The sequence below is a fragment of the Oculina patagonica genome, chromosome 1 (genome assembly GCF_052425735.1).
Source record: "Oculina patagonica isolate OP01 chromosome 1, crgOcupat, whole genome shotgun sequence".
Lineage (NCBI taxonomy): Eukaryota > Metazoa > Cnidaria > Anthozoa > Scleractinia > Oculinidae > Oculina > Oculina patagonica.
In genome coordinates, this window is record NC_135758.1 from 34,853,811 (window position 1) to 34,878,799 (window position 24,989).

General features: G+C 39.4%; 3 protein-coding genes across 3 annotated transcripts; 2 read left to right on the forward strand and 1 right to left on the reverse strand.

The window, feature by feature from the left end:
- The first annotated feature begins 2,079 nt into the window (after positions 1-2,079).
- On the forward strand, positions 2,080-7,542 carry LOC144666264 (calumenin-like). Its single transcript, XM_078527676.1, has 3 exons — positions 2,080-2,828; positions 5,090-5,256; positions 6,898-7,542. The coding sequence occupies exons 1-3, from the start codon at positions 2,228-2,230 to the stop codon at positions 7,087-7,089; spliced, it is 960 nt and encodes a 319-aa protein (XP_078383802.1). The 5' UTR covers positions 2,080-2,227; the 3' UTR covers positions 7,090-7,542.
- Positions 7,543-9,713: 2,171 nt separating this feature from the next.
- Positions 9,714-12,624, forward strand: LOC144650195 (calumenin-A-like). Its single transcript, XM_078509852.1, has 3 exons — positions 9,714-10,259; positions 10,700-10,875; positions 11,809-12,624. Exons 1-3 carry the CDS (start codon positions 9,810-9,812, stop codon positions 12,131-12,133), a joined length of 951 nt encoding a protein of 316 aa, XP_078365978.1. The 5' UTR covers positions 9,714-9,809; the 3' UTR covers positions 12,134-12,624.
- Positions 12,625-13,087: 463 nt separating this feature from the next.
- LOC144666271 (uncharacterized) lies at positions 13,088-24,978 on the reverse strand. Its single transcript, XM_078527690.1, has 14 exons — positions 24,712-24,978; positions 23,611-23,820; positions 22,972-23,155; positions 19,732-22,415; positions 18,491-18,719; positions 17,889-17,992; positions 17,040-17,289; positions 16,349-16,440; positions 15,712-15,913; positions 15,584-15,630; positions 14,924-14,992; positions 14,555-14,631; positions 14,370-14,448; positions 13,088-13,541 (listed from the first exon to the last, which is right to left on the reverse strand). The coding sequence occupies exons 1-14, from the start codon at positions 24,718-24,720 to the stop codon at positions 13,254-13,256; spliced, it is 4,524 nt and encodes a 1,507-aa protein (XP_078383816.1). The 5' UTR covers positions 24,721-24,978; the 3' UTR covers positions 13,088-13,253.
- Between the last annotated feature and the right edge of the window lie 11 nt (positions 24,979-24,989).

Sequence of the window (24,989 nt, forward strand, 5' to 3'; positions counted from 1 at the left end):
AATATCTATATTTCGCTCTGATAAGTTGTTCAACAATGGCACGAGTGTGGAACAAAGAAAACATGAGTCCCCGACGGGAATCGAATCCATGGCCTCCCAGATAGCGGTTGGGCGCTCTAACCAACTGAGCTACGAGAGACTCATGGTAAGCTGGGCCATTTACTAGGTTGATATGTGACACGCGTCCTGTGTCATTGTTGAACAACTTTTCGTCATTTATGTACCATAAAGAATTTCGTTATTTATGTAGGACGTATGTCACATATCAACCTAGTAGATGGCCCGGCTCACCACGGGTCTCTCGTAGCTCAGTTGGTTAGAGCGCCCAACCGGTATCTGGGAGGCCATTGGTTCGATTTCCGCCAGGGATTCAGAATTTTTCTTTGTCCCATGCTCGTGTCATTGTTGAAAAATTCATCTTCATTATTGATCACCGAGCTTAAAATTGACCAAATTTATTTTTTACTACACACTTGATAATTAGGACATTGCTGATCCTAGCAGTATGCAGGACGCGTGTCACATGTCAATCTTGTAAATGGCCCACTCACCATGAGTCTCTCGTAGCTCAGTTGGTTAGTAGCTCAACCGGTATCTGGGAGGCCATGGGGTCGATTCCCGTCGGGGACTCAGATGTTTTTTTTTTTTTTGCCCCATCACGCTCGTGTTACTGTTGAACAACTTACCTTCATTATTTATCACCGAGCTTAAAATTCACCCCATCTTTGTTATTTACTACACACTATAATTTACGTTTTCTACTTCAGTCAAATCTCTAAGTTTACTCTTAAGTTCCCTATTTCAAATTTCAAGTTGTGTAATTTAATTTTAAGTTTATTTTCTGCACTAGGAAAGCTCCGTTCTGAAAATTTTGTGCGTGGCTTAGGCAATCATACATATTGAAGTAACCAACACTGTATAAAACCCTTTTTTGATTCACGAATGTGGAAGCAATAGGCTCTTCTTGGAACCAAGTTCTGTCTGATCCTTGTCGTCCGAAAGAAGACCCTAGAATTTAATAGATCTTGCGTGCTAGGAATTTGTGACGAAATTCCGTTTTCGCAAGCTAAGTAGTGTTCTACCGAGCTATTCCCCCCCCCCCTGTAATTCAGAGTGTTTTCAAAGTCAAGAAGTTGTCCATTTAGTCCGAAAATTCAGTGCCAAGCCAAAAAGCCTATCGTCACAACCATTAACTATGTCACAACGGTGAAAAGAATGAATGAATAAATTAAACAAATTAATGTGGTACCTTAACTGATTTACACATGCCAATGTTCAAATGAAAAAAGGCTTGTACTTCCTATTCCCAATTTTTTGGATGACTATCCTCTGTGAAGTCCTAGCTTCCCCTTCTGTTTACCTTCTCTTCTATTCGATAAGATTTTTCTTAACATTTTTTTTTTTTTTTTTTTTTTGGGGGGGGGGGGGGTTGGGGGCTTACCTTCGAGGGAGTCGCCACTACCTTTCACAACGAGACATATCAATGGTTCTTAAAAATAGCTAACAAGTCACAATGAGCTTAGCCCTTGCATAGTAGTGTTCACAACAAGCGAATGAAAATAGAGATTCCAGAACGGTAGTGGCTTACTGCTTCAAGGGGGCGGGAGAGGTTATTATCAAAATTTTACGGTATGAACAATCACGTTAGAACTGGCTAAAAATGACGATCCTCAAATTTAATTGAGAAAAAAAACAAAAAGAAGAAAACCTCTAAACATGTAATAGTGAGCCGGGAACTAGCGTGCCACTTTTCCACTTCCGTTTTTGTCTGCAAAATTAAAACTGAGGAAAACCCCGAAACAAGATTAAAAATTTCGACAAATAGAGGTTATTAAATGTCAACAGCCCCCTCAAATTATTTGCTCAAAATAGGCAATCTGTCCCGCTCCTATTGGTCAATCTGTGTACGGTTAAACACCGTACTTGTCAGGCAATCTGTCCCGCTCCTATTGGTCAATCTGTGTACGGTTAAACACCGTACTTGTCAGGCAATCTGTCCCGCTCCTATTGGTCAATCTGTGTACCGTTAAACACCGTACTTGTTCAAATATAGATTATCCGCTGACTTGTTTTATCACGGGTTCTTGCTGGGAGAAGCCTGCTAGATTTTGCCACGTTGAGTTCAACGTGTTTCGTCTAGTTTAAAAGATACTGCTGGTGTTGTTTTCCTTTCGTTACTCACAGCCACAAGAACGCCATTGATCAGTATTCTTTTGCAGAGGTAAACATGAAAGTATTGTTGTATGTTGCGCTCTGTGCACTTCTTGTAAACAGCTGTATTTGTGCAGCTACTACCGGCAAGGAACGGCCGAAGCCCCATCATGAAGATTTGACACTGTCGGAGAAAGAACACGAAGTACATGGAGAACACAACCCGGAGTACGACCACGAGGCCTTCCTGGGCGATATGAAAGACGAATACGACGATCTCTCACCAGAAGAAGCTGCTAAGCGCCTGAGAGTTTTAGTCAAGAAAGTGGATACCGACAAAGATGGGTATGTGACCGAAGAAGAGTTGACAAAATGGGTAAGAGATGTGTTCAGCAAACGCCTCGTGGAGGGAATCGATGAAGATGTGAAAGGAAAAGACACGGACGGTGACGGCAAGATAACCTGGGATGAATACTCAAAGGCCTCGTACGGACCGGAGGAGCTTGAAGATGGCACGGATGAAGAAACAAAACAAATGCTGCGAACGGACAAAAGACGATTCGACACAGCTGATAAAGACAAAGATGGAGCTCTATCCAAAGAGGAGTATGTGCACTTCATGCACCCAGAATCATCCACAGAAATGGGAGATATCCACGTTTTGGAAACTATTGAAGGTTGGTAATTAGTTTCAAAAAAATTTAGGAAATTTGTTTGAAGAACTTTAAGTCTTTCTCATCACACACGCGTGCTTTCATAGAAAATCACGTTAATTCCAAAACACGTTAGCTCTTGCTTCTCTTTGAGTACCGGTAATTATTAAACAGTTTTAATTAATTTTGGCTACACAATTTATGGCATTTATCTTTTTTTCGAACTTCGCAGTAAAACACTTCGCTTTCTCTCTCTCTCTTTACTCTAAAAACTTTCTGAAGTACATTTTCTTGTTGTTAAGAACTTTCTAGGGAGCTTTGTTCTTTTTTTCCTTTAGAACGTTTGTTTAAACATTGAAGTCTTTGTCTCTCTTATGTTAATCAGGGAAATTGTGTTGGCATAATTTGTCTTTAAATGAAAAATAATATTTTCACGACACACAAAGTGAACATTGAAATCCACACAATAGATTATTGTTGTTTCCATGGAGTGCCATTGGATAAAGAAATATGAAGAACAACGTGTAATCACTACCGTGAAAATAAGCAGAATCTGAAATGCTCATTTGGGAAACAAAGCCAAATAACTTGGTCATCAAAAGCAGTCTCAAAGAGAACATCAAACGTACAATAATTGTATTTTGGGAACTTTGGAATGGTTATTATTCATTCTGTAAGAAAACAAAACTTTTTAAAAATAGGCTACATGTAAATTTAAATCAATATTATCACTAGAAAAAGATAACCGTTTTTTTCCCCTGATACCTTGATGTAGGTTTAGGTTCCCTAGATATCAGGTGACTTGTGTATTTATACACTAAAAAATTGGGGAGATTGTTTCATATGCTCTTACTGTTCAATATTGATGAGAACCTGCATTTACTGGTACTTTTAAAACTCTTTAGTTGTAGCTCTTTCAAATAAAATATTTACTACATATTTTTTTTACTTGCAATAATAGAACCAAACAAGCCCATATTTGATCTTCTGTTTTAAAAGGGAATTTTTAAAACATGGAGGTTGGTCTTGACACCAGTCTCATCATCTTGATAGGACATTTAATTTGGACATAGCAAGGTGAAAAGAAATTAAAAACAAATAGAACACTTCCATGTTACCTTTTGACTTGGTGTGAAAACAAGTCTGTGTGTAAAACTATTCAAGTGAAAATGTGTTTCACCTGCACATTCATTTTCATGGAAATTAAGCTCATTTCCATATGAAAAGTTTTGAAACAGTGACAAAAGGCAATTTGGGGAAAGGCATATTAAAGCACTTGTTATTCAGAAATTCCTCGCATCAGTCACCTAAAACATTTTTTTTCTTTTTTGGGGTGGTTCAAACTTCATAATCATGTATTTGAAACATTGACATAGGCAAAAACACTTTTTTTCTTGATATGAACTAAATGTATATATTAACAAAAGAGATTTGCTGGCACATACAAAGAAGAACAAAAGCACTGGTATGGACAACCAGAATCACTTTTGTTATAAAATATTGCAGAGGGAGGTGGATAAGTTATTTGTGATGGGGTTTGAACAAATTTAGCCAAATTAAGTAATAAAATCAATAAGTGAGCCAAAGAAATTTTTAGAAGTGAAATGCTCTTTGTGATAGGTTAATAAATTATTTATAAATCATGTTTGCTTGCAATAATTTTTCAATAATGATGTAAGTGACTAAACATTTTTGTTTAGACCATGTTGTTCAACACTGTAGTACATGACTACCTTATTACATGAAATTTTTACGACACATTAATTTCGCGATTTTGAAGTGCGTATATTTCGCGACACTTAAATTTAGCGATTTTGCGAAAAATTTTGTATTTTGAATCACTTTAATTTCGCGTTTTTGAGTAAGACACAATTTACATTTCCTTTAAAAAGGACTTCATTAATAAAAAATAAAGTCAAAAATATAAACAAAAAAAGCAAGGATGGGACTAAATCTCGGCAATAGCTACAACAGAGCAGTTAATGTCTACAAGTAGGTTATGCTTGTAAGTGCATGAGTCATTGTTCTTATTTCAATTGACGACAACATACATAATTTAGATTCATAATTCCTTCCTTTAGTGGCACTAAACTTATTTGTCTTAATAATTGACATAATTTGTGTCACTTAATTTTCGCATCATGTAATGTTTGCGACACTTATTGTTCGCGTCACTTTAATTTCGCGACTTTTTTCGAATCGCGAAATTCGCAAAATTAACGTGTCGCAAAAATTTCATGTAATAAGGTACATACATAACGAACAAAATTGTTTTTTCCCTTTAGATATTGATCGTAACAAAGATGGTTTCATCAGCTTGGATGAGTTCCTGGGAGACTACCGTGATCCTGATGACAAGGAAGCAGAGGAACCAGAGTGGGTGAAAGAGGAAACAAAAAGATTCAATGAGGAATACGACAAAAATCATGATGGCAAACTTGACAAGGACGAGGCAAGTTTGTTTCTCTCTGCTTCTATCTAAATCCAGATTTTGCAATAGAAAATTAGATTTCCTGTTCCATTTATGTATGCAATCTTAGATTGCAATCTGAACGATCCACCTCTAATGGTGGATCGTTCAGATTGGTTACTGGAACTGGTTTCAGACCCGGGGGGGGGGGGGTTTACTCAAAAAGTTTTGTACGGGGAGGCTCCGCCCGGAGTTCCAACCCCTTACCCTTTTATATACCATTTTGATAGAAAAAGGTACCCCTTTTGTATACCTTTTATTGCAAAAAGGCACCCCTTTCATATACCTACACGACATCACATTTACCTAAAACGGGAAGTTTTCTTGTTATTTTTATGTAGCGCTTAATAAATTAAAACGATACAGCCAAAAGTTGCGTCTGCTCGAAATATATGATATAAAGGCCTTTTAAAATAACATTATGGCAAATGTCCCTACCCTTTCATATACCTAAACTTGTGAAATCCCTACCCTTTTATATACCTGGAGCCTGAAAAAGGTACCCCTTTCGGACGGAGCCTCCCCGTATAGGCCATTATAGGTAGTACCCCCCCCCCACCCGGGGTTTCAGATTTTTGTTCCGTTCAAGTGAACTTGGTCAGGATCGTATTACATGGTCAGTCAGCTTAGCCCCTTGTTGTGGCTCAATCTTTTTTTAGATTTTTGTTCCAGCTAACATGATGATTCAAACAATCTGAATGAACTAGATCCGAAAAATGGATTGGTTCAAAAAAACGCTACCAAACTATTTTGTGGTTTGGACTTGGAGGATTAATTTAATGTAGCAATATTTTTTGAGCCTGTTGATGAAATCCTGATATGTGATCATTCAACTGAAAGCTGTCGAGCAGAGAACCCAACATAAAAAATGGAAATCTGGGAGATATATACCAATTTTGCATTAATAGGGTACTCTTCCCAGCTTTGCTGATTCATCCACAAGAATGTAACATGTCAAATATCTTAAAATTTTCCCAAAACTGACCAAAATAAGCATGAAAAAACAAGAATTTCAAGTACTTTCGCTCATACCCTGGAGGTCTGGTGACCCATACCATCAAGATCACTAGAGTGGTAAAACCGCCGTTAGGAATTTGACCCTGCGGCGGCAGAATTTGATCATGTGATTGAAAAAATTGCAGGGGACACCTCTTATTCATCGAGAAAGACAACTAAAATCTCCATGATTTTCGGAAACTCTCTGCTGCAAAACAGCATGGAACGCACTTTAAAATTAAACGAAACCTGCTTTTCCTCAAGGTTGAATACATCTCATGAGTTTTTGTCGACCCTGTTGCCTCAATATGGTCATTATTGTTCATACAAATTATGGAAAAACGATGTTTACATGGCCATGGAGGGAGGTTATAAGTTTATTTTTTTTTTGTGTTTGTTTTTTTTTTTTTTTTTTTTTTTTTTTTTTGGGCTTTCTGGCGGTTGATCACGTGATCAGAATTGTGCCGCTGCCAGTTCCAATTCCTAACGGTGGTTTTACCACTCAAGTGATTTTGATAGTAAGGAAGACCAGGAGATTCCATCTGTATTGGGAAGGTTCCCAGATACTCCAGGAGTGTTGGCATAGATGAAGGAGTGATTCTAATTTTGTAATCATTATTTTGATAGGTGAAGCTTTGGATTCTTCCTGAAACTGATCACATGATGGCTCAAGAAGAAGCACGGCATCTGGTGTCAACAGCAGATGCAAACAAAGATGGCAAACTGAGTGAGGATGAAATTGTGGATAACCACGAAACGTTTGTTGGCAGTGAAGCTACAGACTATGGTCGGGCTTTACCAAAGCATGAAGAGCTTTGAGTGTTCGTTATGGTTGTGGTACTTGTTAAAGGAAGGATTTAGGTCTTGATGAAAGTACCCTTCCTGCAGAGACATGTTAGTTTACAAAAACTAAGTTCTAAGGACCTTCGAGCTTTCACTAGCCTTCAATCTAGACAATTGCGTGACATGCGCAACCATCTTTTTTTTATTAGATCAAGTGGGCGAGTTGACAATTGTTTACTTTGGAGGCTATTTTTGTCATGCCTGTTTTATTTACTGGGTGTAGTTTAGAATACAAAAGTGTTACATTATTATTCAAGCAGTTTATATGCCCTTTGCAAGGAGAGATTGGCTGCTTTTGCCATTTTTTAAAATTATTATCATAAACTATTAAAACTATTAAAGAATGAGAGGGAAATACATTTGTCAGAGATGATTTGCGGGAGAACTATTACAGAGAATTTAATCAATAAAACTGTTTTAAAGATTTTATTTAAAACTTGTGTCGTAACTTTGTACCTGAGCCCCCTCCCCTAGGGCAATAATGAAACTACCAAGAAACGATTCTTTTTTTTTCTCTTTTGTTACCCATTCTACCTACTTAAAAAATGGTAATAGGGCTGAAAAGAGTCCAATTTGGTCTGAAATCCCACGAGTGATTTACAAATTCAGACGACCGCGTAGCAGGAGTCCAGTAATTTTGTTTAATCAATAGTATGTTCACAGACAATTTGATGACACGAAGTTCTATTACCAATTGATCATAACTATAACAAAATTCATGGAAAAACTTCAGACAAATTGAATCCTTTTAACGACTTATGACCTCTGATAAAATTTGTTGGGACAACGCCGTTTCTAGAAGGTTTTGGGTATATCGATAAGGAGTTTCACTCACAAGAAGGAACGAAATAAAGAAACGCTGTTATCTGACACCGCTTCGTTAGACTATCGGACACCTTGTTATTGTAATTGAGCCTATTTGACACTTCAGCTAACTACCCTTTAATTTGGTGAAAAATAGGGCATGCTAAGAACCAATCAGATTCGAGATATTTGCTACAGTTATGATTAATAATAGTAATAGGACTGAGTGGAGTCCAATTCGGTCTGTAATCATACGAGTCATAGTAGATTTACAAAATCGGACGACTCCTCCCCAATTCCCTCGCGAGTTCGCAGCTCGACTCCGCCGGTCTTCCCCGCCGTACGCCAACAAAGCTACCGTTCGCCGGGCCGTGAATCCCGCCAGCCACGCAGGCTAGCGCTCTTATAATTTGCCGTGCAGTTGTAGATGTCCTGTTTTACTAGTAACCAACTACAACGGACAACTAATCAAGAAAGAAAGGGTGGAAATCGACGCACAAAATGCAACAGGTGGATTTGCTCCCAGCCCGCGCCCGGAAAACGCGTGATTAATATCACGCAATGTCAAGCAGCCACTACACTTAAACGAGATAAAAATAGCGGTTTGACCATTTATACGTTTTAAAAGCAAACAGTTTCTGTTTTGCAGTTTATATTTGAAAAAAATAAGGCTAAATTACCCGAAAACTATGTTCGCTGAATCATGCGTTGCGAAAGAAAATCTCTTTTCTAGCTTAAAAGAAATGTTCTGAAATATATACCTTTCATAGCATTAACTGGTAAAATAATTTCTTTGACTTTTTTGAAACTGGTAAACTCGGGACTCATCATCGATCATCAATTTGGTCTTTAAAAGAATATAAAAAGTAAAGAAACTCAAAACCATTAACCTGTGTATCAGGCTGAACTATAGCTCAAAATTTCAAAAAGTTATCAATAGCTAGTTTCTCCTTACAAGTCAATATCAATACATTTTAAGGCAGACAGGCTGTGAGAATAAGATAATTCATCAACAAGAGGCTACTGTCTTGATGTATGAAGAGTAAGGAGAATTTAAAAATTTGGTAAGCTCGGCGGTAAGATAAGCGAGTGAGTGAGAACTGAGAAAATTTGCTTTACATGTTGTTCTTTTATACAGCTGTGTTAACAGAGATCAAGAAAAGATATTTTATGAGAAAAATCAGGCTTCTAATGAGATAGGATTTCTTCTGTCAATGAAACTGATGCAAAAGTAAGAAATAAAGAAATAAAACCTACATATAGTATTGGAAGGGATTGCTGAACTGAACTGCCACCCTCGGCTGAACAGTGATTCCGACTGTCTCCGCCCCTGTCTGAAGAAAATTCATGCTATCAGTATGGCTGAAAGTGAAGCCGCAAAGATATTCTATGATTACTTGAATAAATATAGATCAACAAAGGTAAAAATGTGGCCAAGAAATTGTTACGTTCTCTAGCTATACCATGATTCGCGCTTCGGCTTTGAGAAACCTCACTAAACATTTTTACCCAGATCGTGACCCAGTTACGATTAACAGTAAAGATTTGACACGTCATTGGTTCAAGGCTTAGTAATTAGTCATGTATCTAAGCTGCGAATCTAACTGTTTATTCATAAACTGTAACAAAGTCATAATTAAAAATACGTAATGCTTTGATTGCACAGCTGTGATGAACTGAACTCATGGCATGAACTGATTGGTTTTATCAAAGCCCCAATAGCATTTTACCTCGTAAATTTAAACATTGATTTAAAAAAGCCGCAAGAGATTTCTCTACAATTCCCGATAGAGTATTCAAGAGCTTTAGTTTCTTTCAGCTCACTACGACGTTAAAATCTTCAATCCAAGACCTCAAAATTCACTTGTTACTCGCTAATTATCTGATGAACAATGCAAGCTTTTAATATCGCGTTATTATCCGTTATAGCATTTTCTGCGTTGTTAAGTTTAAATTCCCGTGTTTTCGCCACGGTTGAACCGCACAAAGATAATTTTCACAAGCACGAACATTTCGGCGCAAATCAAGAACACGACGTCAGATATGACCACGAAGCTTTCTTAGGTCCTGAGGCCGAGGAATTTGAGCACTTGACGCCTGAAGAATCCAAGAAAAGACTTCGAGTTATTGTGACCAAAATGATCGATACCAACAAAGACGGCCTGGTCTCGTATGAAGAGCTGTCCGTGTGGATCGAGAAACAGAGGAAGGCATTCATGTATGAAGACGTGGACAAAAGGATCGCGGACGAAGACAAAGATGGCGATGGGGAGATTTCTTGGGAAGAATATAAAAGAGCGCGGTTTGGAGAATGGGATAACACTAACCTCCCAAAAGACCATGTGAGTCAGTTTTTAAAAAGCTTGTTTCTTTAAATCCTATCTCGTCCCAATTTTTCTATTCCGAGTGTATTCGGTATTAATATGTGGTTTGTCTTAATGCAACAAAAGGAATTTTAGTCTATCCTTGGCTATTCTTTGGTGACGTTCAGTTAATTAATAGATCCATGCTAATAGTTTTCCTTAGTCCTTTTGACTGCTTTTGCTTGTTGTTTGCTATAGCAGACCGATAAAAGTACAACACGTCAATTTTATGCCAAAGAAACCCAGCCATGGATACGTCGTAGTGAAAATACGAGGAAAACTCCTCGCGAGGAACGCGCGCGGTCATGATCCCAATCAAAAGAAAGATTGTGCGAATAGAAAGAAAAATCAACATTTCGAAGAAAAATTAATTGTATAAATCACAAATTTTTTTTTTAATTTTATTTCGAAATCAACAGAATCTGCGCCGTCAAATACGTAAAGCAGAGTACAAGTTCAATATGGCGGATGCAGACAAAAATGGCAAAATGAACCGAGACGAGTACGTGGACTTTGAACATCCTGAGGAAAACAAAAAGATGGAAGAAATTGCCTTAGATGAAGTCATTGAAGACGTGGATCAAAATGGAGACGGGTAAGGCAAATGACACTGATTTACAGGTATTTTCTCATTACGATATTAATGCATTTATAAGCAAACAGGTGATAAGAATAAAAAAAGATTCGAAAGTGAACATCATCCTCATACATCTAATGTTTCTAAAAGAAATGTATACCTTATTCTTACTAATTTTCGCGCGATTTCGCGAAATTCGGGAGCCGAATTTCGCGAGTACAATTTTCGCGAGAAGAAATTGTAGAAGTGTATAATTTCGCGATTGTAGTGTGGAGAAGTCAGATAAGGAACACTGGTCCTGGCATGTGGGGAGCGATGTGAGGAAGAGGTTGCCAGGGGAGTAGTGGAAGGGACAGTGAGAGGGGTTGTGGAGGTGATGTCGGGGTGTCGTGGGATTTTTTGAATCGCGAAAATAGTAAGAATAAGGTAACTGCAATACGTAGGGTGAATTAACATTTTGATCTTAGGACAAAAAGGGTGAAAATTCGAAAGGGCCATGCTACTTACTAACTTTTTTTTACTTTCGGCTGCCCACCACCGGAAGTAAAAAAAGCGATAAGAGGTTTCGATTAGACGAGATCTTGTACAATCATCTTTCAATATACGAGTTAATAACTAAGTGACTCTCCACTAATCTCGTTTGGCACGAGAAACAAAGGGCTTTTGGGGACAGGATTCTGAGTTAAGTTGAATTTATTTTGAATAGCTGTTTACCGAGAACATAAACTGTTAAAACACCCTTGATTAGCTTTGGAAGTCAAAAACGCTACCACTCTCCCACACAGTATAGAAACATCACGACTGCACACATGAAGACTGGAAGTCCCAAAATATAGGACTGGAAATCCTTTGATTCCAGAGTCCTTCGTTTCTCGTGCCAAGTTTCCACCGAAAGGGTCTATGGGGACGAAAATGAGTGAGCTCACAAGCGATAACTACTTTATATTTTAGGGTCATCACGGTTGGTGAATTTCTTGGCCAGTACCATGACGAAACCGACCCACCAGCCTGGGTAAAGCGCCAGCGACAAGAATTCCACAAAAGATTCGACAAAAACGGCGACGGCAAAATGGACCGCGAGGAGGCGAGGCAATGGGTTCTACCAGAAAACCTCGACACCCACGACGAAACAGCACATCTGATTGACGGTACAGACGAGAATGCTGATGGGTTTCTGTCTGTTGATGAGATTATACTGCACTGGAATTTGTTTGTGGGAAGCCAAGCTACTGATCATGGCCGCACTTTGAGAAAAGTCCGACACTCCGAACTCTAGTCTAATAGATATATTTATTTCGTAGTATAGATCTATTTCAATTTACAGTTCGACACGGCTATTTTATCGCTACCAAAATCGTTACAATATTTGTTTTTCAAGTAAATACAATACGTATTAATTTTAACATAAGCTAAGACTGCTTTCTTTTACGATCCTGGGGTTAGGCTGGAGTTAGGATATTTTTTCGTTCTCTTGAAAGCGAGCACCGGTAGGCTGTGCACTGTATGATATCGTTCATAAGGAAACAAACCTTTTTCAGGACACTTGTTTAATTTGGAAGTCTTCCTTTGTATACCGCTTGCAAGTAAATAGTTTTAGAGTATAACATTTTTGTTACGGCTGGGAAACTGTCTTCTATTATCTTGGGTTAATACTGCCACTTAGGAATCTTTTAATAGTAAAGAATTTCATTATTTCATTAATTAAACATTGTAGCCTTTCGACTTTGGAATTTTTTTTTTTGTCAAATAAAGCTTTAAACGACTTCAGATAGAGAATTTTTTGCATTTACTGATTTTCTCCCTGTGTTCCCCAGCTATCAACATCAGTATTATCACGAGTGTGGCTGTACTAAGTCTCGTCTATAAAGTAAAGGTACCTTCACAAAGATGGGTTCGTGGAGATCTGGAACAAAAATAGTTTCTACGATATCCCACACTCCTCATTCCCAGAGCCATTAAAAGGACCTTTCTCGCTCGGAAATTGGCTGAGCCTGCGGGCGGTGTTACTGAAACAAATACGTTGGTTACTAACAGGTGGAGCATGCTGACGTGATAATTTACGCAATGCTGGCGAATGCTTTTCTGTGTTCTGATTGGGCAAAAAAATCACATACACTAGGATCGAAAATTTGACGACACTTTTCGACACGGGCGGGACTGTCCAAGGGGGGGGGGGGGGGGGGTTAAGTAATGAGCAAAATAAAATACAGAACAAAATTGTTCAAACTCACACTTTGGTCATTTTTATTTCTTTTTAAATAACGAATAGGGTCTGACATTCGTTAAAAGTATTTACAATAAACATTATTCAACTTTTTGTTTATAAATAAACAGTTCGCATAGCAACTGTAATGGAGGAAAACAAACACACTCTAATTACAAAGGACCGATTTTTGTTATCCATGATCTTCAATCTGCGACAAGAACAACTGTCGGACCTTATGTCGCTTGTGCATGGCAATATCATCAAACCGCTGAGCATAAATCCTGTAGATCTCGTTGCGCCTCTCTCTGGTGTCGTTGGTTGACAGCCTTGGCTCCTCCTCCACGGGCTGCCGGTTGCAAGACGGTGTCATGCCGGCCAGCACCTTCACTTTTCCCGCCTTTTGCGCGGTTCGCTTTTTTTCTGAAGGCTTGCTCTGAGTCTTGCCGCCAATTACTGGAAGTTTTGAACCGGGAGCAGACTAGGACAGTAAAAAAAGGAAATGTTAACAACTGTTTGCGTTTGTTTAAGTTACAAAGTAAAAAATTACATAAAAACTTAATCACAGGTTTACGTTCGCTTTATAGCTCTGAACGCGACAATTGAAAGCGGTTTATATTTCTTTTGTACATTGGGCTATCATCAAACTTGTTGTCGTTGTTGTTGTACTATTTACTGTCAGCAAAACAAAAACGTGCAATGCCGGGTTAATGCGCACATTGTTCATAAGTCAAAAGTGCATAACGGACCCTTTTTAGAACCCTTTTTAGAAGCTCACTCAAACAGTGGACAGCGTCTTTCGCGCGCGCTGATTGGCTACTCAAACTGGATATCCTTTTTTATTATTCAACACATGCGCGCGCTGCCATATATGGTCAATTTTATTTTTCTTTTCGTATATATTCTTTTGTTTAATTTGTTATTTTACTTTATATTTTTTTTTTTTTTATTTTTTTTTTTTATTTTTTTTTATAAAAAAAAAATTTTTTTTTTATTTTTTTTTCCCCCCCCCCCTATTTCCAAAATTCACCTCCGAGCAACTCGCGCGCGAAAACTGTACTCGTTAACGGAATAAACTAGTCAAAAGTCTTCCTTTCGGGCTTTATTATCTCATTGTTTAAGTATATACTAAACAACTATTCACCTCAGTGTCGGTGGCTAGTTGTGGACATTTACCTCGCCACCTCCACTTTGGTGAATAGTTGTTAACTAAACACCCACAACGACGAGTACGCCATAATCTTTGCACGTTGTTCAAAGCTTACTATATCATGTAGAAGGGAAGATGACATAACATTAGCATTTTTACCTGGGCCCGGAGTAACTGAGCGTGCCAGTAATTCGATCTTGTCACATGACCAGCGAACTCCTTATTGATTCCTTCCAATCTGTAAAAACGTTTTACAGAAATAAATTATTTAATGTTAAAAAAAAATCGTTGTGACAATTGCATTTACGAGCATCATTTAGTAACTAAAAGCCATGGAAACTTACTCTCTAGCAAGACCCATCTTTAAGTCATTCTCGCTGCTGTTAGCCTTAGTTGACATCCACGGCGTCTCCATTACGATCTACAACAAAAACAATTAGTCTTTAACTTTACAGTAGTCTGTGAACTGGCTTCTTAGTGGGGTGGTGTAGGGCGGGTTTAATATGTTTCCAGCTAAACGGGCAAGTTAAAGGGATAGTATGACTTCTCCTAGCAGTTAAACTCGTTCACAGGGTCTTTAATCACAACCCCCCCCCCCCCTCCCCAGTCGACATAACATTAGCATCGTTCTACATTTTTTTAAACAACTGATGCTCCGTAGACATATAAATCTATGAGCAAACTGAATTACTGGCTACCAATACAACACTGACCTGTTTAGAGGGGGTGAGCTGGGGCGAGAGAGAAGCTAGTTTGACAGGTAGCCCATCTGAAGATCGAGCCTGAAACAAAAAACACAAGAGTATGGTTAGCCGGGTGCAGAATATGAAAAATAAATTTTTTTTTTGCATGAGTATGGCGGAAAGGAAATACAACTTTATTTCCTAGGACAAGCATAAATCAAAGGAGGAATCGTAATTGTCATGATGCGAACAACTGACATACTGAAAACATCTCATGTGACAAGAGTGTGCGTATGCTATTATTATCCTACTTTAGAACTTCTACGGTCTTTTGTGCGGAAACACACGAAGAGGATTGAAGTGAAGAATTAGAACTTCTTCTTCAAGTGACGTCACGTAGCTCCTTCCACACTTATGCGTTTTCGCTTATCGTCCACACTACGAGCGAAAACGCTCGTGGATAACGTATTAGTGTGTACGGGGCTAGAAACACCTTTTTGACTCGCTTTGTACGACGTCAGTTTACAATCCTTTTACAGGCCCTGAGTGACTTCAAATCAACGTGCAATTTTTCCTTTCTGGGTTGCATTCTTTTTTTTTACGTTATATATATCATCAGTTGGAAGAATTATTTATTCATGAACTAGAGTAGTTTTTGTCAAAATCAGTAAATAACATCAATGATTTTACCTCACGAAGGGAAGAAGGTGTCCTTGTTTTTCCTTTCTCGATGTAATCTATGAAAGAGAGACAGAAAAATAGCAAATAAGATTTCTCTAACCTTTTCTCTGGTGCTAGACGGTGATTTCCTAACTTACCAAGCATGGTTGAGACAACGACCAACGTGGATTTAAGTAGGATCTGGTTCCCCTCAGTCTTGTTAAACAGCAATGACTGCCCTACTTCATAGAAACCCAGAGAGGCAAGAAAGCGCTGAAGTTCAGGGCTGTACCACAATGAACGAAGAACAAAGTCACTCGTCTTCATTATCCGCTCGGGATAACGACTACTGAGGCTTAGCTGAAAGGGACAGAGAAACGCATAATTAACATGATTATATGCTGTTGTTATTAATTAGTATAATGTGGGGGGGTATGCCACGAGGAGGGGAGAGGAAAGGAGCGGTATTTGCGTCCTATGGCCGAATACGGCGGTGGCCTAATGGTTAGTGCGTGGGCCCAGAGCACGGGGTCGTCATGTTGTGGTCTTGGGCAAGCATTTCAATCTCATATTTCCTCTCTCCCGCGAAGATATTAAAAGCTACAAGCATGTTGTTGTAGAAACCGGCTGGAAAAATGCTCAGATCCACCTGCAGTAGACAGGCAATCATCTCCCCTAGGACAAGTATTACGCTCCTTGCCGCAATTTAAATTTGCTTTTCTCAAATTAAGCACGCATCTTTACTAGAAAGTTCAATGGTGTACAATAACCAAAGCGCAGATCTGATAAACTTACAAATTCTTTTAGCTTCTCCATAGTGTTTTTCTTCAGGGTGTTTGTGATCTTCGCCAAAGCGTAACCTCCACTGGAAGAAACCTTCAAGATATCTACATGAAAAGAACAAAAATGGTCACGCAAGATATATCACCAACCACCGCCTGGTTAGCTCAGTTGGCAGAGCGCCGGACTGCTGTGCGGGAGGTCGAGGGTTCGAACCTCTAGACCGGACCAACATTCAGGGTCTTAAAATAACTGTGAAGAGAACGTGCTGCCTTTGTAATTACATCTGCAAATGGTTAGACATTCTAGTCTTCTCGGAAAAGGACGATAAACTGTAGGACCCGTATCCTGTATCCTCAGTCTTATAACAGGGGACGTTACGGTTTAAGAGCCCACACACTATTCGCAAAGAGTAGGGCACGAAGTTCCCGGTGTTGTGGTCTGACCTTAATGTGTAGTAAATTACAGTATGTGTACAGCGCATTTGAACATATACATATGGAAAATGCACTATGTATAAATGCATTATCATTATCATTATTAGTAGTGAGCGTAACATAAGTAAACGTATTTGTGTGACATAGTGAACTGAGTTGGTAGTGAAAGTCACAGCCGTTACTAGGATAGTCACGTCACACAACGCCTCCTTTGTTCAAAAATACAAAATGTGAACATTTCAGAATAAACAATTTTAGTTTTATTTTACCACAAACTGCTTGTAGAACTTGTGACGTCATAGCCAGAGTCCCGTCAGGGTCCCAGTGGGGAAACACAACAAATGGATCTTTGTCATGTGCACCATCTTTTTGGAAGTCGAATCCGAGGAACGCAATGAACTCTGTAGCGCAAGGGGCCTCCAGAACATGGGAGCTTAGCTGTGCACACATGGTAAAGTCCTCCGTCAAAAGGAGCTCGGGGTGGTGATATGATAAGAGCATTTGATGGGCCAACTGTACCTAGTGTGAGTTAAACAAAACAAAAACATGAAAAGTGCTGAGAAAAGATTATCGTTCCTTGACAGTGCAAAATAAATGTTTAGTCAAGGTGAGTTTCTTCCACATTTAAATATAATGCACTGATGATTGTTATTTATACTAACGGAAACAAGCCAGCAGGGGATCTAGGGGAGGGGCCCTAGCGTTTTGTCCCCCTTATTGTTGAAACGTACAAGGGCCCCTTAACTTCGCCTCCCCTCCCCTTTTTTAAGCAACTCTGGATCCCCCTGGAACCCTGGCTGCATTTTGAAAAACGATCAGTTTTTGTCAATAGTGTTTTATCAAGCAGAAAAGTTGGTAAAACCATTGACTGGCTCCTCGCTGACGTCTCAAATATCAGAGATGAACTTAAGATGTCATAGATCAATCAGGGAAGTCGGCGGTGAAACCCATGAAAGTCACACATATGAATGTTGTGGAATTTTTTCCTGCCCTTTCCAGTCAGAGATGTCTCCTTTGGCACAAAGTGCTTTAGTATACTATTGAGGGGGGTGAGGGGGCGGGGGAATGTATGCAGCAGCAAACGTCACAGTGGATGTGAAGTTGATTCATTTTCTTACCACATCTTTGAGAGCTGGCAGTACATGTGGCAAACCACTGTGCTGTTGCAGGAGCTGTGTCAGCAATTCTTGAAATCTTTTCATTTTAACTGCAACTGATGGAACTGTGAAAAAGATCCTTGTGTTAAAAGGTATAAAGTAGAAGAAACTTCCACACTTCCAAATGCAACAAATGCTGGGTCAAAAAAGCCACCCTTGATTCAAAGTCCAGTGCCCTTATCTGAAAACTGGAAGTTACACATCAGCAGTCTTTGTGACTGTGTTACTTGTCAAATTTAGAAGAAAAAGTTACCTCACTCCAAAACTGTATTAGGGAGTTTAAATTAGTTAAATGCTATGTAGAAGTTTCTGTTGTTTTTCTTTTTTTTCGTCCTCCCTTGGTTTAGTGAGGAATGGTGGCCTAATGGTTCAGTGTGTTGGACTCTAGACAAAGAAGTCAGGCTTCGAGCCAAAGCCTCTTTTTTTTTTTTTTTTTGGGGGAGGGGGGGGGAGAGTTATCTTCTGTTTTGTTTTTTCCCCTAGCAGTTGAGCACTGGGCTGTTGACACATCTGATTCTGAAAAGGGTTAGCTTTACTTTTACTTGGCACATTATTTGTTTAACCTTTGTTGTCCAGTGTTTCTGTTGTGACAAGAGGAAACCTCTCAGGGGAGGACCTCTTCACCACTCGATCCAGTACCCCATTAAACAGCTGATGTCTTAACTTCATTAAATTCACTGGAGTGTCAAATCCAACATGAACAAATGACGCCCAGGAGTCTGGGGATGACATATGCTCTACACTTCTCACTTGGGTCCAGGCCTCCTTCAGAGATTCACTGACAGTTTTACCCTAAAGACAAAGTTCAGGAACAGCAGATGTTAGATTTACATAACTTTAGAAAAAGACCAGTAAACAACTTATTATATGAGAGAGTGTTTTACTGACACCACTTGTGATTCCTACGCCACTCCATCCGGGACCCGAGTGCGTTTTCCGTGACACCTTGGAGTGACTCGCTCTTCGTCCGATTCGCGCTTGTGTTGCACGACACGAAGTTTTGTCCCATGACGCCCCATTTTGAGGGATCTCCAAGGACCGCGCCTCAAAGAGTATTTGGGCGATAGATGTAACTGTCTTAAAAAAGGGTAAAACGTTCCCCATGGAGACCCCGGCGGAGGACGCTAGGAGGAGAAGGAGGGAGCCCGAGGGTGGGACAGGGGAGGAGGGCAGCCGAGAATGCGACTACAGGGGGAAGGCCACGAGACCGTTGGAGGTAGTGGAAGTGGGGGGACCCCCACACAACTCGCCGACGGGAGACCCCCCCAGGAGCCGCGTGACCCGCCCCAGTTCGATGTTGTTTTTCGCAGAACCCAGCAGAAAAGAAGTGGAGTAGGGTCGCTCAAGTTGAGTGGAGCCGTGAGACGCCCCGCACCAATAGGAGAGTGAGGGAGGGGCGACGGGCGACACGAGATTGCGCCCCGTCCCAGGGAGGAGGAGGGGGGGGGAGGGGAGCGGCGGACCGTGAGGTCCCCCCGGAAAGAGACGGAGAGAAGGGTCCAGGAGGTTCTCGCCACGTGTAATATCCTCTATTTACACGTAATTAGGTACAAGTTTTTTTCTTAAATTGTGGTTTTGAAATTTACTTGAAATGTAATCAGTTCACATGTTATCTAAAATCTAACCTTTAAACTTGTTAAAATACGAAATGTGCTTAAGCCTTAGTTCTTAAAGAATAAAAAGTATTGAAAACACCTATATACCTAAATGTCCAAGTAGTATGAAAAATAAATAGGTTTACATGTATCACATTTTCCTTTTTTAAATATACATGTACAATCAAGACTATATGCTATGTACATACCATTTCCAAACCAGAGTAGAACTTGTAAAACAGGTTTAGCAGTGCAGCCTGAGGGGCAGACCACAGCGGCATCACCACAGACTGCACACCAGCTGCCAAGAGAGCTGTTGCCAAATGGAAGCTTGCATGCTTTAATTGACAATACTGGTGGCCACACCCACAACATGCATTCAACACGACAAGCTTAGTTGACACTTTCAACAGAGCAATGTCTGACACCGTAACCAAGAACGACTCTTTTGATGAAGGGTTGCCATGGTGATGAATTGCCGGGGACAGTGCTATGGATGCCTCTGGCCAGCTTCCATATGTCGCCAAATGAACCACAGATGTTTCAGGCAGCGTCTTCAGGAAGTGTTCCTTGGTTGCTTGGCAACCACTGATTGGATCCACCCCTAGCAGCGAAGCAATCATGTTTACCTCCTCTTCTGCTAGATCTGATTGGTTCTTTGGACTCCAGATCTTTCCATTGAAATCTACACTTGTAATCTCTGGATTTCCTTGTACAAGAATCTTTGGAGAATCTTGCACTTGGTTTTTAGCATTGGGTGAATGTTCGGCTGCTTTGGTTTTCTGTGAAACTGCTCTAATACAAGGTAGAATGCGGACATTAAACTCTTCATGCAAGAACTTCCCTTCTTGGTCTTGCAAACAAGGAAAAGGAACTGAATTAACTTCCAGATCTGGAATAATTACAAGTTCATTAACACCATTCCCAAGTTCAATTTTCAGCTCATCCTCCACTTGACTCAAAAGCAAATGATACAACTTTTGAAGTGGTGTGAGTTTAGTAGAGTAAAGGAACTCACAAGAGTAGCAAGATTTTTGGCTCTTCATTTCATCTGATGACTCACTGAGCTTTCCCGTAACTGCATCTGGTAATGCTCGATGGTCACAATTGTAGCTTCCTTTGCAAGTACCGTGTAGCTCTTCGATGCACAATTTAATTTTGTTAACAAAGGTAGAATGACCACAGCTCTTGTGCCAGTGACATTTCACAATGCCTTTCCCTGGCGACAGCATCCACAAGAGGAAACCAGATGGAATTGTAGAGAAGAACAAAAGTATTGCTTGTTGAGAGTTAACAATGTCAACAATATCCTTTGCTGAGTATGGCGTGACAAGAGGTTCAGAAGACAGTGATAATGAGGACTCTGCCATTGCAAGAATGTTCTGATGTCTTAAAATGTTAACAAGAATTCTTGATCTACAATGTTCAGCAATTTCCAATGCCTCCTCTTCTAAATTCATTTCAATTAAAGCCTCTTGCAAGTCCTTGTAACACTGATCCAGCTTTTCAAGCAAAGGATCTTTATAAATCAAACTCTTTCCATACTTTGACAACAGTTTGTCTTCTAAGACTGGAATGGCCTTGTTGAAGTACTGCCAAGAGGTTTCAAAATTTCTCATCGATTTTGTTATCTGCGCAAGGGCAAGCCTGCACTCTAACTCCTCTTCCAAATCACTGTGCTCCACTGCCAACTTCAAACACATCTCGTAATAATATTGAGCATGGTGAAACTGATGAAGCTCCCTGTAGCATGCGGCAACAAGGCTGAATGCTTTGTACTCCAGCTCCTGCATCTTGTTCACCCTGGCCAGCTGAAGGTGCTGCTCAAAATAACTAAGAGCTTTGGTGTGTTCGCCCATGAGTTTATACAGACATCCAAAGTTCCTAAATGCCATAAGTTCTGAGACTTTATCATTCAAGCTCTGTGCAAGCTGCAAGTGCTGCTCATGATTGACAGTTGCCAATTTAAAGCTCCCCATGTTTGCATATACTGTGCCGACGTTACCATAGGCATAAGCTGCACCGTGACGATCATCAAACTTTTTACAAAGCTGCAGCTCAATTTTGTGGCATTCCAAAGATTTTTCGTAGTTTCCTTGTAAGAGTTCAAGATCACCAAGGTTTGCATATGCTGTGGTCAGGTTCTCTTGGTCAATAAACTTCAACACTTCCATGTACTCCTGTGCATGGACCAAAGCTTTCTTGTAGTCTCCCATGAGTTTGTAGGCTGCAGATAAGTTCCATACTGCTCTACGTTCAACATCACTGTTCCAGTATTCCTGGTACGTTTCTCTGTCCTCGTTGCTATTTTGCAGATCTCTTCCAACTGCTAACAGCTTGCCATTGTAAGACACAGCTTGGACATACTGTGTGAGTGTGTGATAGATATTTGCAAGTTTTACGTAAGACTTGATTTCATATTCTCTGTCGTTGAAATCTAAAGCTATGGAAAGACACTTTCTTGCAACAGACAGTGCTTCAGTGTAATGGTACAGGCTGTAATGAGCTTCACTCAAGATGAGCAGCGCCATCATCACTGCTCTGCTATTCTGGGATGACACTCCACCATGATCCACACTCTTTCTCCCATCTCCAAATACCTGGCTACCAGTTGCGAGATATATAGATGAAAACCCAGAGACTGGATTGGGAAGTGTTGACTGCAACTCATCAGCAACATGGTTGCAACTTGCAGGATCCTGGTCTGTCTCCTTTAAATCTTTGTTACCAAAAAGGTTTGCAATGCTCGCTTGTGAATACAACAGCTGTTCATTCCAGCCGTAATGTGCTTTCAAAGCTGTTGAGATGACACTGATGCAGATTTTGTAATTTCCAGTTTCGTACAACCTTTTTCCAAGTTGAACAAATCTCTCAAATTTTTGAAAGCTTGCACCTGAAATTAATCAGTTAAAATTAATTTGAGATTTTTTTTTTATTATAAATAAAGATACCCTTTAGCTAAATCCTTAGTAGTGAATTTAGTGAGCAATGGAAAATCCTGGAGAGGAGGCTTGAAAAGATTCAATTTAGGTGTTGTGAATCTCTGATCGACATTTATATAGTAACACTCAAAGAAAGAAATTTACCTGTAACTTATATGGTATGTATTACGTACGTATCATGTATAAATAAAAGATAATGCTCAGGTCTAAAATTAATGACGTCCTTGCACATCTCTGTTACCTTTTGCCAAGCCACCCCTTTTTAATTTTGGCTGAATTATAAATTATCATCAAGTTACACCCGGGGGGGGGGGGGGGTCTCTTTTTGGGGGTTTAATTTTTTTTTTTTTTTTTTTTTTTTTATAAAAAGAATGGGGGGGGGGCCCCCCCCCCCCCCCCCCCCCCCCACACCCTTCTTCCCTGCAGATACTAAAGGTAAACTAAAGTATTCCACACCTATTCAGTTCCTTTACTTTTAATTCTTTATCTAGGGATCACAAATCTTACCTTGGTCGGAGAGAGTGAGCTCCTCTGTTTCTGACATTTGACAGATACATCCAACAGCTTCAATAATCCTTAACAGAAGCTCAGTAGGCTGTGCTGTGTCCAACTCATAAGCCTTGAGGTACGACTTTAAACATTCTCTGTAGTTTCCAAGGTTTTCAAGTGAGACAGCTCTCAAGAAGTGGCCCTGCAGACCAAATTATATTGATAACTATTAACCGGTCACGGTCTATAGCTACCTAAGGGCCCAAAAAAGGCGGTGAGAGAGGAGTGGAAAGGGTACACATTATAGTGAACAAGACAGAGAGGTCTTACCTGAAAGGGGTACCTCTTTCAGGCTGGAGGTGTATATGTTGTGGTTTAACTTTATCTTTGGTTTAAAATTTCTCAAACCAGTTTGATTTTTACTATCATTTCACATTTATTATCACGATCTGAAATAATGGCAAATGGAAATCAGAGCAGTTTGAAAAATTTTAAAGCAACATTTACCATAACCAGCAAACGCTAGTCATGTAGTTAAGTATCTCAGCTAATTATTAAAAAAAAAAAAACATTGCCAGTTCTTTAATTTAGCAACTTTATTAAGAGTTAAGCTTTGGTTTGCAAGTCTAATTAACAATGAATCCAAAAAGTTCTTACCTTTGGTTTGTGTGGAATGATACTTATAAGACTTTCAGCATCTTTCTTGGATTCATTAAACATGCCTAACTTGGCATATACTGCTGATCTACAGCCAAGAACATCTTCATCATCAGGCGACAGGGTCAAAGCATCAGAGTAGAAACTGATGGCTTGAAGGAACTGGTCATTTTGAAATGCTTTATCACCCTTGATGGAAAGTGCTTTGAACTGAAAATTTATACAAATTTAGTTTTTCTTTCATTTTAATAAAACCACCAAATGAAATCTTAGCATACTTGGCTAAGTCCTTCTCTCTGCAGTAAAAGAACGATCTATTAATTATCAATTATTTTAATTAATTATAATTGATATTTATAAAAAAAAATAATAATTGATATTTATTAGACTACATGCAGAGTTTTTTTTGAATGAATAGTATGAGGACTGTGTTGATTATATTCTCTTTAAAGTTGGAATGGGGAAATGGTGTTTGTTTTTTTTTATTTTTTTTTTTTTTTTTTTTTTTTTTTTTTAAATTTTTTTTTTTTTTTTTTTTTTTTTTTTATTATTTTAAAATTTTCAGTCTGCAGAGTATGGCAAGTTCGTGCGCGAGCCTTTTCTCTAATTTTTTTGCCACACCGGTTCGTTTCGGCAGCATGACCATGCACACTTGAGTTCCTGACTACCGGTCGTATTGCACGCAGTGCACGCCGCTAGAAATGGCTCTGCATGCATGAGATCACATCGAGTTCCACCATACTCTTCAGACTGGCCAGAGACAATTAGCACTTTTACCACACCCACATCATTTAAACCCATATAACAAACTAAATGCTGGTTTTCAGACCCTTTCTAGTTTCTTACAGCTTGGACATTTAATCTTCTATGCCTTTTCTGCTTATTTCATACGCCTAGAGCCCCAATACTGTACCCCTTTTGATCTTGAGCAGGCTGAACCCCCTTACACCAGTCCTGGTGTTAGAATATCTAAAGTGAGAAATGAACTAAAAGATACGCTTTAGCTCTACTGAAATAATTTACTAAACTATCTATGGCCTGCTGGCCAGCTTTGAACAAATTAGGAAAGATTTTAAGCTACGTTTAGAACAATTCACTTACCTTTTCCATACTTGAAATGACTTTTTTGAAAAAATAATAAGTTCAAGAGACTATCAAGGAATTCAACAAGTCAACTACTTTAGAAACCACAAAATGATAGCCATTTGCAGAAGAAAATTGGAAAAAGGAAAAACCTAATTGAGATTTTCAACTTATTAAACTTAAATTTGTATAGTTCATTGAATAAAAAGACAACATTATCACCAATAATCACATAAACTCCACATAAATAGTCTTGTTTACAATCTGACACGATCACTCCGCCATCTTGATTTGCT